The 12,540-nt window shown below is 41.9% G+C and overlaps 1 protein-coding gene across 5 annotated transcripts in view; it reads left to right on the top strand.

The window, feature by feature from the left end:
* The first annotated feature begins 4,039 nt into the window (after nucleotides 1-4,039).
* PPP3CC (protein phosphatase 3 catalytic subunit gamma) overlaps nucleotides 4,040-12,540 on the top strand; it is a 103,182-nt gene continuing 94,681 nt past the window's right edge. For 3 of the 5 annotated variants that reach the window (XM_086703465.1, XM_086703468.1, XM_025932916.2), the window contains exon 1: nucleotides 4,041-4,403. In XM_086703465.1, the coding sequence (XP_086559591.1) occupies nucleotides 4,355-4,403 (49 nt within the window). In that variant the 5' untranslated portion in view covers nucleotides 4,041-4,354. Of the gene's footprint in view, nucleotides 4,404-12,540 lie in introns of all 5 variants that reach the window. The other 2 variants (XM_086703467.1, XM_086703466.1) reach the window with 2 other exon arrangements.

Raw genomic sequence — 12,540 nt, 5'->3', positions numbered from 1 at the left:
CACCGACTGAGCCACCCAGGCACTCCCCCCAAATTTTTTAAATATGTTGGTTTTTCTTAAAACATAATGTTCCATCCGATATCATATTTCGTTTAACCATTTTCCTATGCAAATGAAATAATATAGTATGTCTTATTTTGTATCTCGCTTCTTTTGTTCCCCACAATGTTTTTGAGATTCATCCATATTGTTGTATGTACCAGTAATTATTTCTTTTATTAGCTGAGTAGTATTTCATTGTTTGAATAATCACTGCTGTCAGGTAAAACACCTAAGAACAGAATTACTGAGTCATAGAGTAGGTGTATATTTAACTTTATAAGAAACTTCCCAATGGTTTTCCAAAGTAGGTATAGCATTTTACTTTCCCATCAGTAACGTGGGAAAGTTGCAGTTGCTCTCACCCTTGCCCAACACTTGGCACTGAGAATCTTTTTTTGGTGGGGCACCTGGCTGGCTCAGTCTGAAAAGTATGCGATGCTTGATCTTGGGGTCATGAGTTCAAGCACCATGTCGGGTGTAGAGATTACTTAAATAAATAAAAAAATTTTTTTTAAACTGTATTTTATTTATTTTTAAAGGGCTTTAACTCATGACCTTGAGATCAAAAGTCATATGGTCTACCGACTGAGCCAGCCAGACACCCCAGTATTGAGAATCTTTAGTTTCAATTACTCTAGTTGGCTAGTGAAGTGGTATCTCAATATGGCCTATTTTACATTTTCTTGATGACAAATGATGTTGACAGAATCTTTTCATTGGCCATATGTAATCTCTTCTCTATTGATACTGACAAATCCTTTCTAGAGAAGTTGTGCTAATTTGTAATTCTGCTAACAGTGTCACCTTTTCAAAATGTTTTCCTATTTGCTATGTGAAAAATGGCATCTTGTTTTAAATTGATTTTTTTAATTTCTTCTGAAGTTGAACATTTTTAATGTTTATTCTTTTATAAACTCTTTGCTTATGGCCTTTACCCATACTTGTCGAGTTCTTCTTTTGAATAGTGAAAGTTCTTTATCTTGACTTCCAAGATGCAAATATCTTCCTGCTTTTGTGCCTTTTAATTGTGTTTATCTTTTTCAAGTAGTCAAACGTAACATTCCTTTGTGATTCCTTTCAGTACTTTTAAGCTTAGAAAGTCCTTATCTGAATTAACTAAGTTGTTTTTGATCTGATAAATAGGGGGAGGGAGCATCAGTATCTGTTGGCATCTATTAGCTCTGGAGTTACGCCAATCAACCAAGTAGGATAACTTCTTCATTTTCTTCCAGGTTTTTTTCTTTTACTTTTGCATGTAACTATTTTTTTTTTAAAGATTCTTTCTCTTTTAAAAATGTTTATTTATCTGTTTTTGAGAGAGGTAGAGAGAGAGAGAGCGCGCACAAGCAGGGGGAGAGGGCAGAGAGAGAGAATCCCAAGCCGGTTCCACCTTAGTGCAGAGTCCCGCATGGGGCTGTAAGATCAGGACCTGAGCCATAAACCAAGAGTTAGCCAACTGAGCCACCCAGGCGCCCTTCGACGTAACTCTTTAAACAAGATTCACTTTATTTTGATATTATGTTGTGGCTCCAACTTGAGATCCAAATGGTAACTTTTCCACTACTACTATTATTATTATTGAAAACTCCATCTCTTCACATTGGTTTGCAATGTTTTCTTACCATTTTTTGTTTTTTAGCTATGTTCTTCAGATGAATTTTAGCCTCTACTATGCTGCAGGCACCACTTTAGTTTTGACCTTTAAAGATTTGCTCTGTTTGATAGAAGTGTGGTGTTCTCATTACTTTCTTTTTAATGATTTTTTAAAAGTTTATTTATTTTGAGAGAAAGAGAAAGCACAAGTGGGGGAGGGGTGGACAGAGAGGGGGGGAGAGAGAGAGAATCCCAAGCAGGCTCCACACCATCAGCGTGGAGCCTGACGGAGGGCTCAAACCCACAAACCATGAGATCATGACCTGAGCTAAGTCACACACTTAACCGACTGAGCCACCCAGGTGCTCCAACTTTTTTTTTTCTTAAGGTTTTTGTTTATTTATTTTTAGAGAGAGAGAGTGTGCGGTGAAGGGGCAGAGAGAGAGGGAGAGAGAATCACAAGCAGGCTCCATTGCTGTCAGTACAGAGCCCAACACAGGGCTTGAACCCATGAACCATGAGATCATAACCTGAGCGGAGGAGTGCCTGGGTGGCTCAGTTGGTTAAGTGTCCAATTCTTGATTTTGGTTCAGGACATGATCTCAGGGTTGGTGAGTTTGAGCCCCAAATCAGGCTCTGCACTAACAGGACAGAGCTGTTTAGTATTCTCTCTCTGCCCCTTCCCTGCTTGTGCTCTCTCTCTCTCTAAAAAATAAATAAACATTTTTTAACAATTAAAAAGATAGCTTTAAAAAAACAAAAATTAAAAAAAATGATCTGAGCTGAAACCAAGAGTTGGACGCCTAACTACCTGAGCCACCAAGGGGGCCCACTCATTACTTCTTAAATGAAGAACTTCTCAGGATATCTGAACAATTCTCTTGGGTGAAAGCCTTAAGTTAAGACCCAAGAAAACAGTACTAAATTAAATCCAGCTTCCAAAGTGCTCCTACCTTGTTGGGGTTGCTATGAATGGCCTTAGGTCAAAACTGCCAGGCATAATTCAAGGGATGCCTCCAATGTATACCCCCCAGATCTCCTCCCAATACATAAATCTATATTAATGGAGATTTAGGCTTTAACCCTTATAATCTTTTAGTTAGAGGCTGTCCAAAAAGACTTTGTGCTATGATGGAAATGTACTATGCTACCATGTCCAATAGGGTAGCCACTAGCCACAGAGTTATTGAGCGCTTGAAATGCACTTGAGGAAATGAATATTCAAATTTTTAATTCTATGTAACTTAAATGTGTATAACCACAAATGACTTATTGGCCACCATTATAACTGTTAAGACTGGTTTGACTCTGTTTCTTGTATCTCGGTTTCAATATTGCATTATCATTGCCAAACTCAAAATATTTTTGACCTTGCTGGAAGCTATACTCAGTGAGGGAAGGCGGTCATAGTTTCTACTCTAGACTTACAATGTAAGGAAAGAAAAGGTCGGTTTTTAACCCAGAGATGCGCTAGATTATTAAGACTCTAGAGACTTGCCCATCGTGTTCCACAGTAAGCATGAGCGGGGCAAACAGGTACTGTGTCACTGTGTCAAAGGGGAAGAGGTGTTGCTTCTAGCAGAGTAGGGGACACGCAGAGCATAATTATAAGGTCAGTTCCTTGCACAGTGGAGGTCTGGCTCAGGGGCTCCCTGGAGCGGCTGCCCTCCTTCTGTTAGAGGTGGCAAGGAAGTGAGGAGGCCACCGAGCCTCCTCTCAGGCCACTTGGAATCTGAGTCCCCGCCCCCCCTCCCCCCGTCCTGGACTGGAACTGGCACGGACACGAACGTACTTCTTACAATACTAACTGCACTCAACAAATGTGAAAACTGAAATCAGGTCTTAAATGGGTTTGATGAATCGGGGGAGATAAACTATGGGAAGGAGCGTGGTCAAATTGTTAGGGACTCCCACAGACAGAGTGGGCGGAAGACCAGAAGAAAAAGAGGGAGGCCTCCCGTGGGGAAGGTCTGGGAAGACAAGGGCTCTCGGCAAGGTGGGCCCAGGGTGAGGTTCGCACCTCCACCGAGCTGCTGCTGGGTCGCTGCGGCCGGGGCACAAGATGGCTGCTGCTTTGCTGCGGCTTTCCGTGCAGGACCCGGGGGCTGGTGTTAGGTGCTGCAGGTCCGGGCAGCGGCAGGCAGCCCAGATGGAGTCAGCTGCGGGGAGGACAGGCTGAGGAGAAGGGAAGACGGACCGTTGGAAGCAGGAGGGGAGAAAGGAAGCACGCGAGCGCGGAGAGCGGACGCGGAGCCCTCGGGCCTCAGGAGTGGGGTCGGCAACGACTGGGGGGGTGGGGAGGCGGGAAGTCAGGTGGCCGCCTCGGCCGGGGCAGCGGGACCACGCGTTGGGCTTTGGCAAAGCGGCGGCGCGCGCGCACGGGCCGCCGGGAAGTTGGGAGCGCGGCGTGCGGCGGCGCGCGCGCGCGCGCACGCGAGCCCGGGCCGCGAGCAGCCGCGGCCGCCCCGGTTGCCTCCCTTAGCCCGGTGTGCTCGGGACTCGGCGCCTCAGGAGGGAGCGGCCAGTGGGCTAGCATCTTGTCAGTGGGGTTCTGAGGCCAGGCTGCCGCGGCCACCTCTTTCTGGTGCCTGAGCCTCCCGGAGGGGCCGGGGCCGGGTCACGGCGGGCTGACTGGTCCCGGGGAGCTGAGACTGCTGGACCCGAAGACGGAGGTGCACGTCCGGCGGTCGCCTGGCGCCGGGAGGAGGCTGAGGGGACCATGTCTGGGAGGAACTTCCACCTCTCCACCACCGAACGCGTCATCAAAGGTGCTGGGCGGGCTGGGCCCTCCTCGTCCACCCGCGGGAAACGGCCCTCGGCCGGGCGGTGGCGGGAGAACGGAGGGGGAGAGCCGAGGAGGGAGGGCGGCGGCGACCCAGGCTGCTTCCGTCCGGGAGGAGGAGGACCTGGAGGGGCTATGGGACAGAGGAGGGGGATCCCCTCCCCGCGGAGCCCCGGGCATTTTCTGTTGCGCCTTGACCCGTAGTTTGCTGGAGATTGCTGATTTATCTCCGGTCGAGCTGGACTTGCAGGTGGGGTGGGGATTTCTTCTGCCACCACCCCAAAGGGCCAGGATCCCCATCTTTTTAAAAAAGAAACAATTCCTTTCTTCTCGTCTTGTATCTGGTGAAGCCATCTAGAGTGGCGTGGGCAGGGACTTTAGCAGATTCTCCCAAGTCAGATCTTCTGCCGCTCCGCTCCCCGTCTTTAGGATCTGATTATCTCGCCCCTCCCCCACCTTTTTTAAAGGACGTTTACGCGTACCTTTTGGCCCACTTTCTAGAGATCATCACAAGTCACTGTTGTTACTAAAAGAAACAGTGTGGTGAAATAAATACAAATAAATCCATTTGGGAATGTGTGAAAGGGATTCACAGATCTCTTGACATGATGTTGGTGTTTTATTTTTTGGCCAAAGAGACTTGGAGAAGGATGTTCTCTGATTCAGAGGTCTAACCAAAACTAAACTGTTCCTTACTAATACTTGTGGGATTTTACATTGTTGTTTCTATTCTTAAACTAAGAATACTGGTTTAAACATAACCACTAATTTATGCACTTTTGTTTAGCGTTAACAGTTAACTACAACTCTTCTCGCCCGAGTTTTAACAATCGGTTTGATAGCACGATTTTATAAGAAGGGCGTATACCTCGACAAGCCGTGTTAGTGGCTTCTGGATAAAGGGGTTAGCTGTAAGAGGGGAAAACTATTAAAATGCTCTTATTTTTTCATTTTGGTAATTAGAAGGAGAAAGGAAACTAAGATTGGTGACAAGAATGCATATATAAATGGAAAAGTCTCTTGAATGTTCAGTGAAGGGGGAGAATTTTAGCGTTTAACTTAGATTTTTTTCCCTCCTAAAACATGAATCATCATAAATGTTGATTTTCTACACTACATAATTCTAGTGTGTAACTTAGTTTTTTCCCCTCTAAAAAGCCAGGAGCATAAGTGATGATCATAAACATACACTACATAATGTTTAGTAAAGGTAATGGGTTTTTGAGATTTGTCAGTTTGTTTGGTTTTATTAAGGATCTAAGTGAATTGTTCATATAACTGACAGCCCTTTAACTGTTAAATATTTTGACCATTTTAATGTCAGTTTATATAGCATATAGCCCATAAAAAGTATAAATCTTCTCTTAAGATAAAGAATATACTAAACATAACCTTTTTTGATGAATCAAGGTCAGTTGTGTACATTAATTTCTGTCCTGTGCTTTTAACATGGCTGGTGCATTCTGCCGAATAAGGGTGTTGGCAGTTTCTTCCTGTACCAAAATGACTCCTTACTGCTATACCATTTAATGCTTTTGTCTGTTTTTAGTTTATCTCCTCCAGGACTGTTTTCTATCTGTCAAAATATGCCCTTCTAATCTGCTGTTTCTAAGCTGAAGTAGGTAGGGAAACCAGATAAACCAGAATTGTGTGTCAAGTCAGAATAAATAGGATCTGAGCGAAGCTTAGTGGCAGTCCTCAAACCTTCAGGTATTATCAAATTCTGATCGCCATTTTGCATGTAATTTCCATCATAAGATATAAAAGAGATATTAAAATAACCCTCTTAGACCCTTAAAATATAAAAGTAAAGTAAAATAAAACATAGTTAAAAGGCAGGTGCTGTCTTAGTGCTAGGCGTGCTCATAGTTAAGAAAACACCCTCATAGTCTGTATCATTTAAGTTTGGTTTTTGGCGAACTTATAAATTAATGCATGTTGTATACTTATAAGATTAGTCTTAAATAAATGAAATATAGTGATTTCAAGCCCTTAGAAATGTATGGATTTATCTTGTATATAAAAACTTTAGTGTGGGGCACCTGGGTGGCTCAGTCTTTAAGCAGCTGACTCTTCTGAGGTGGTGAGATCGAGCCCCTCGTAGCACTCCGAGGTGAGCTTGGAGCTCTGCTTGGGATTCTCTCTCTCTCCTTCTCTCTGTGACACTTCCTGGCTTGAGCTCTCTCTCTCTCTCTCTCTCTCTCTCTCTCTCTCTCTCTCTCTCAAAATAAATAAATAAACATTAAAAAAAAAAAAAACAAAAAAAAAAACAACCAAACACTTTAGTATAAGAACTTGACCACAGCAATTTTGGCTTCTCCGTGACTTATGTTGCTTTTTTTCTGGGTTTTCCAGAGTTTGAAATAGTTGAGGTTTGTTCTAAGAAAGTAAGGTGTCACTGTATGTATAATATAGCTAAGATCCATTGTACTGGGTACTAAATCCTGATAGGATGTTATCCTGCCTGGCCAGAGTTGTCTGCAGTTATTCACAGCTGGAAATCTTTTTCAGAGGTGAGACCACACCAGAGTTATTTTTGGTTCTGTCATTTCCTGTTAACTTAAAAGTCTACTTAATTGTTTTGTTTGAACAAATCTTGGAGAAGAGTGGGTAGGTAGGAGGGAGTGATTAGTATTTTAAGTGTCCTTTGAAAAGCAACTTGCCTAAAATGAAGGACTAGGCTGATCATCAGAAAAACCTAGATTTTACTGTCTCTGGAACTTACTTGTAACCTTGAAACTTTCTCTCTCTCTCTTTTTTCTACAATCTCATCTGCATAGTAGGGTTAATGATACCTTCTTCGTCAGGCATCTGAGCCATGCAAATGATATAACTGACATGAAAAGCTTAAGACAAGGTAGTATTATGGGGGCCCCTGGGTGGCTCAGTAGCTTAAGCGTCTGACTCTTGGTTTCGCCGCAGGTCGTGATCTCACAGATTGCCAGTTCAAGCCCCGTGTCAGGCTCTGCGCTGACTGAGTGGAGCCTGCTTGGGATTCTCTCTGCCCTTCCTCTGCTCGCTTGCACACTCTCTCGCTCTCTCAAAATAAATAAATAAGCTCTCTCAAAATAAATAAAGACAAGGTAGTATTATGAAACATGATAGTAGTTTGATAATAAATCAGTTTCTACAGAAGTGGTAGGTAGAGAAACCGTTAACATTTGAAAAACACCAGAATTAGAAAGTATATGAAATTATAAGTTAGAAAACTGAAAATATCTCTTCTATAATTTATTATTTTATTTTATTTTTTTAAAGTTTTATTTTCAAATAATCTCTATACCCAATGTGGGGCTCAAACTTGCAACACCGTGATCAAAAGTCCCATGCTGTACTGACTGAGCCAGGCAGGTGCCCCATTCTCTCTTACAGTTTAGAGGGTATCTGTCTGGGTGGAGTCCCATGTGAAAGAAAGTGAAGAGAGACCAGTACAGTTCTGCCTAGTACTTTCTTGACAGCTGGTTTCTTCCCTAGCAGTTGAAGGTGTCTGGATCTAAATTTTTTTTAATGTTTTATTTACTCATGAGAGAAAGAGAGACAGAGCATGAATGAGGGAGAGGCACAGCGAGAGAGGGAGACACAGAATCTTAAGCAGACTCCAGGCTTTGAGCTGTCAGCACAGAGCCCGACGCGGGGCTCGAACTCATGAACTGTGAGATCATGACCTGAGCCAAAGTTAGACGCTCAACCGACTGAGCCACCCAGGTGCCCCATTGTTTATTCATTTTTGAGAGAGAGACAAAGAGCGTGAGTTGGGGAGGAGCAGAGAGAGAGGGAGACGCAGAATCCAAAGGAGGCTCAGGCTCTGAACTGTTAGCACAGAGTCTGACGTGGGACCCGAACCCACAAACCGTGAGATCGTGACCTGAGCCAAAGTTGGACGCCTAACCAACTGAGCCACCCAGGCACCCCTTTTTTTAAATTTTTAAAGTAACAGTTCTGAGTGTCTCTAGAATAGTCCATATGCATTGGGGTATCACTCCTGGTGACTGGTATCGAGAGCAGAAAACCCCAGAAACTCAAATGACTGAATTGTGAAAATCTTTCAGCTTGATTTTTTTTTTCTTCCGGTTTCCAAGTTTCTTTTCCTGTTTGAGGGAATTTTTTTCTTTGACAGTGATTGTTATAAAAACAGTTTTTTCCCCTAGGCTGAATCTTTTCAGAAGCAGCAAGGAAATTTCATCAGGAATTACATGACAGATGTGGAGAATCCATTGTTGGTGGCCAAATGGTGTTTTACAGAAAAGTCTGACTTCTTTTCAATAAGATGCTGATATATTGCTCCCATTCATTTGGAATTCAAGTATATTGTATATTCACAGGAAGAATTGTGTCCTTGGTAGCACACACTGGAGGCTACTGGTTCTTTAATATCCTGCCAATTGGAATAGTGTGGCTGTGGTTTTCTTACAGGATTTTAAGAACAGTATGGACAGAAATTGCTGTTTTCTCAGGTATACCCTGAACCCTGTTTCAGTTTCTGGTACCTATTCCTCATTTATTTCCACATCTCTTTGTCTTCTCTTGCCTTTTTTTTTTTTTTTTTTTTTTTTTTTATTATTAGGAGAATGGATTTACTAAGGTTTTTTTGTTTTTGTTTTTGTTTTTAAGTTTATTTACTTATTTTGAAAGACAGAGATCATGTGCACATGGGTTATCAGGGGAGGGGCAGAGAGGGAGAGAGAGAATCCTAAGCAGGCTCCATACTGTCAGCACAGAGCCGGACAAGAGGCTTGATCTCTGAACTGTGAAATCATGCCCTGAGCCAGAATCAAGAGTCAGATGCTTAACTGAGCCACCCAGGCGCCTGCCAAGTTTTTTCTTTTCAATGTAAGCTCAATCCTGCTTATTATAACATTTGAAAGGCAGAAAGGGAAGAAAACAAAGGTGTCATATTTCTTCCCTGCAGAAACAAGTTCTCTTAATACTTTTCATGTATTTCTATCTGCTAGTGTATTTTGAATTCAAAGAAGAATGGATCACGTATATTAAAGCTTGTACTTGGCAAATGTTTCATATTATTTTAACACAAATATTGTAATTTTACCTAAATACTCATGATGATCTCAACCAATATGAAAACGGTTTGAAAGTGCTTGTATTCATATTTTGGTCCTTTGTATTTTCAATCATTTGATACAGTGCCAACCTAGAAGAAACATTTTTAAGTATAAATATTTAATGTGGTCAAGTCATATAGTACATATCTGTTGAATTTATCAACACCATTTAAGTTATACTTAGTTTACCATTGTAATTAGCAAGCCACGACAACATTTATTTATTTATTTATTTTTCAACGTTTATTTATTTTTGGGACAGAGAGAGACAGAGCATGAACGGGGGAGGGGCAGAGAGAGAGGGAGACACAGAATTGGAAAGAGGCTCCAGGCTCTGAGCCATGAGCCCAGAGCCTGACGCGGGGCTCGAACTCACGGACCGCGAGATCGTGACCTGGCTGAAGTCGGACGCCCAACCGACTGCGCCACCCAGGCACCCCCCACCACAACATTTAAACACTGGAAATCTATGCTATTTGAGTTTCATACCTCTCAGTGGAAGTCTCAAACCTTGGAAAGGACATCTTAATGTAAACACTTAAATCTTTTTTGAGCAGGAATAAGGTGTTCTTTCTTACCTGTATGTTAATGGTTGTGATTAAAGCTTTATTTATAACACATGTGGTAATAAATCTTTCTTCTATAAAGCAACATATTATCACTTTTAGTAAAGTTAAAAAAATGTTTTTGGGGACACCTGGGATTCTCTCTCTCCCTCTCTCTCTGCTTGGCATTCTCTCTCTTCCTCTTTCTCTGCTCCTTTCCCACTCTCAAAATAAATAAATAAAACTTAAATGTTTTGGGGGGCACCTGGTTATCTCAGTTGGTTAAGCGTTGACGTCAGCTCAGGTTGTGATCTCGTGGTTCATGAGTTCAAGCTGCATCGGGCTCCCTGCTGTCAGCATGGAACCTGCTTTGGATCCTCTGTCCACCCCCTCTCTCTGCCCCTCCTCTGCTCGTGCCTGTGTGCGCTCTCTCTCAAAAATAAACATTGGGGCATCTGGGTGGCTCAGTTGGCTAAGCATCCGACTTCAGCTCAGGTCATTATCTTGTGGTTTGTGAGTTTGAGCCCTGCGTTGGACTGTGCTGACAGCTCAGAGCTTGGAGCCTGCTTTGGATTCTGTCTCCTTCTCTCTCTGCCCCTCCTCTGCTCCCACTCTGTCTTTCTCTCAAATAAATAAATAAATAAATAAAGTTTTTGGATCATTTGAGTGAAAAATGCTAAGGATTCAGTAGTTAAGATGAATTAAAGAATTAATTGAAAACCTTTCTTAAGTGGTATTTGGTAATAAAATACCTTACCATTAAAGTAACATTTTGGGAAAAAAAATAATTTTTAGACATATCTATGAGAGACAAAATTGTTCAGCTAATTCTTGGTATTTGTAGTCATTTTGGAGCTTTGCTGCTACTTAATTGGAAGGGCTAATGGAAATAAAGGAGTGTCTGGTAATCATTATCATCCTTTGGTGCGATCATTAATAGACTATTATACTCTGTTTTAAAGTTTTCATGTTAAATTTTAGCTGCATTTTATTATTTTTTTTAAGTTTATTTTGAGAGAGAGAGCAAGCACATGTGGGGAAGGGGCAGAGAGAAAGAGGGAGAGAGAATCCCAAGCAGGCTCTGCATTACCAGTGCAGAGCCTGATGTGGGGCTCAAATTCACATAGAGCGAGATCATAACCTGAGCCAAAGTCAGACACTTAGCCAACTGAGTCACTCAGGTGCCCCTTAGCCGCATTTTAAATTGCAAAACTGAGATGTAAAAATTTCAGCTCATCCTTGGTGGTATCTGACTTAGGTATTTTTATAATCTACGTAATTATTCAGATACATGCACAGAGTACTTTTAGTTTTATTTATTTGATACAAACTAGATTTTTATCAAGAAATTTGTTTCTTGAGTCTTTATTATTAGAAAAGCGTACAACCTGGTAACTAGATCTCTAAACTGGTGACAGAAAGATACGCTGTATAAGCTGGCCAAGGCAATGTGCATTTCCTATGATCATTATTAGATTTATTGAATGTGAACAATTCATGAGATTTTGTGCAGTCTAGATAGTGTTAGCCCAACAGACGGAAACAAATGAAATAGATACTGGGAGACAATTTAAGAATTTATTCAACAATCACCTATATAATCCTTGCTAAAAATGTTTAATCTGGATCAAGTTATAATAAACAATCAGACAAATCCAGTTTGTGGGATTTCTCTAAAACAACTGGTCTGAACTCTTCGAAAATGTCAAGGTGATAAAAAATATAAAAGGCAGAGAGACTATTACAGATGAAAGAAAATGAAAGAGAAATGACAAGTATATTGCCAAGCCTGGATTGGGAAAATAAAAAGCTGTACAGGCCATTTTGGAGACAACTGAGGAAATTTGAATATGGAGTATATAATAGATAATAACATGTCAGTGTTAAATGTCCGGATCTGATGATAATGGTATTGTGCTTATAAAGGAGAATGTTCTTATTCTTAGCCAATACCTGATGTAGTATTTATGTTGAAATGTCATGATGTCAGCAATTTGCTTTCAAATGGTTCAGAAAAAAAAATTATGTATTTGTTGAGAGAGAGTAAAAGTAGCAAAATGTTCACCATGTTGAAAAGGTAAGGAGCAAATGTGTATTCATTTAACTATTCTTTTACTTTTTTTTTTAAGGTGTTAGTTAATTAAAAAAAATTTTTTTTTCAACGTTTTTTATTTATTTTTGGGACAGAGAGAGACAGAGCATGAACGGGGGAGGGGCAGAGAGAGAGGGAGACACAGAATCGGAAACAGGCTCCAGTCCCCGAGCCATCAGCCCAGAGCCTGAGGCGGGGCTCGAACTCACGGACCGCAAGATCGTGACCTGGCTGAAGTCGGACACTTAACCGACTGCGCCACCCAGGCGCCCCAGATTTTTAAAAAGCTTTTATTTATTTGTTTTGAGAGAGAGGGAGAAAGCCCGAGTTTGAACAGGGGGTGGGGCAGAGGGAGAGGGAGACTGAGAGTCCCAAGCAGACAAAGAATCCCAAGCAGGTTCTGTGCCCCCAGCGCAGAGCCGGACA

Source organism: Puma concolor, chromosome B1, assembly GCF_028749965.1.
Source record: "Puma concolor isolate L17-30 chromosome B1, mPumCon1.1.hap2, whole genome shotgun sequence".
NCBI classification, from domain to species: domain Eukaryota; kingdom Metazoa; phylum Chordata; class Mammalia; order Carnivora; family Felidae; genus Puma; species Puma concolor.
Note: the sequence above shows the minus strand (reverse complement) of the source record. Positions and strands in the feature narration are given on the sequence as shown.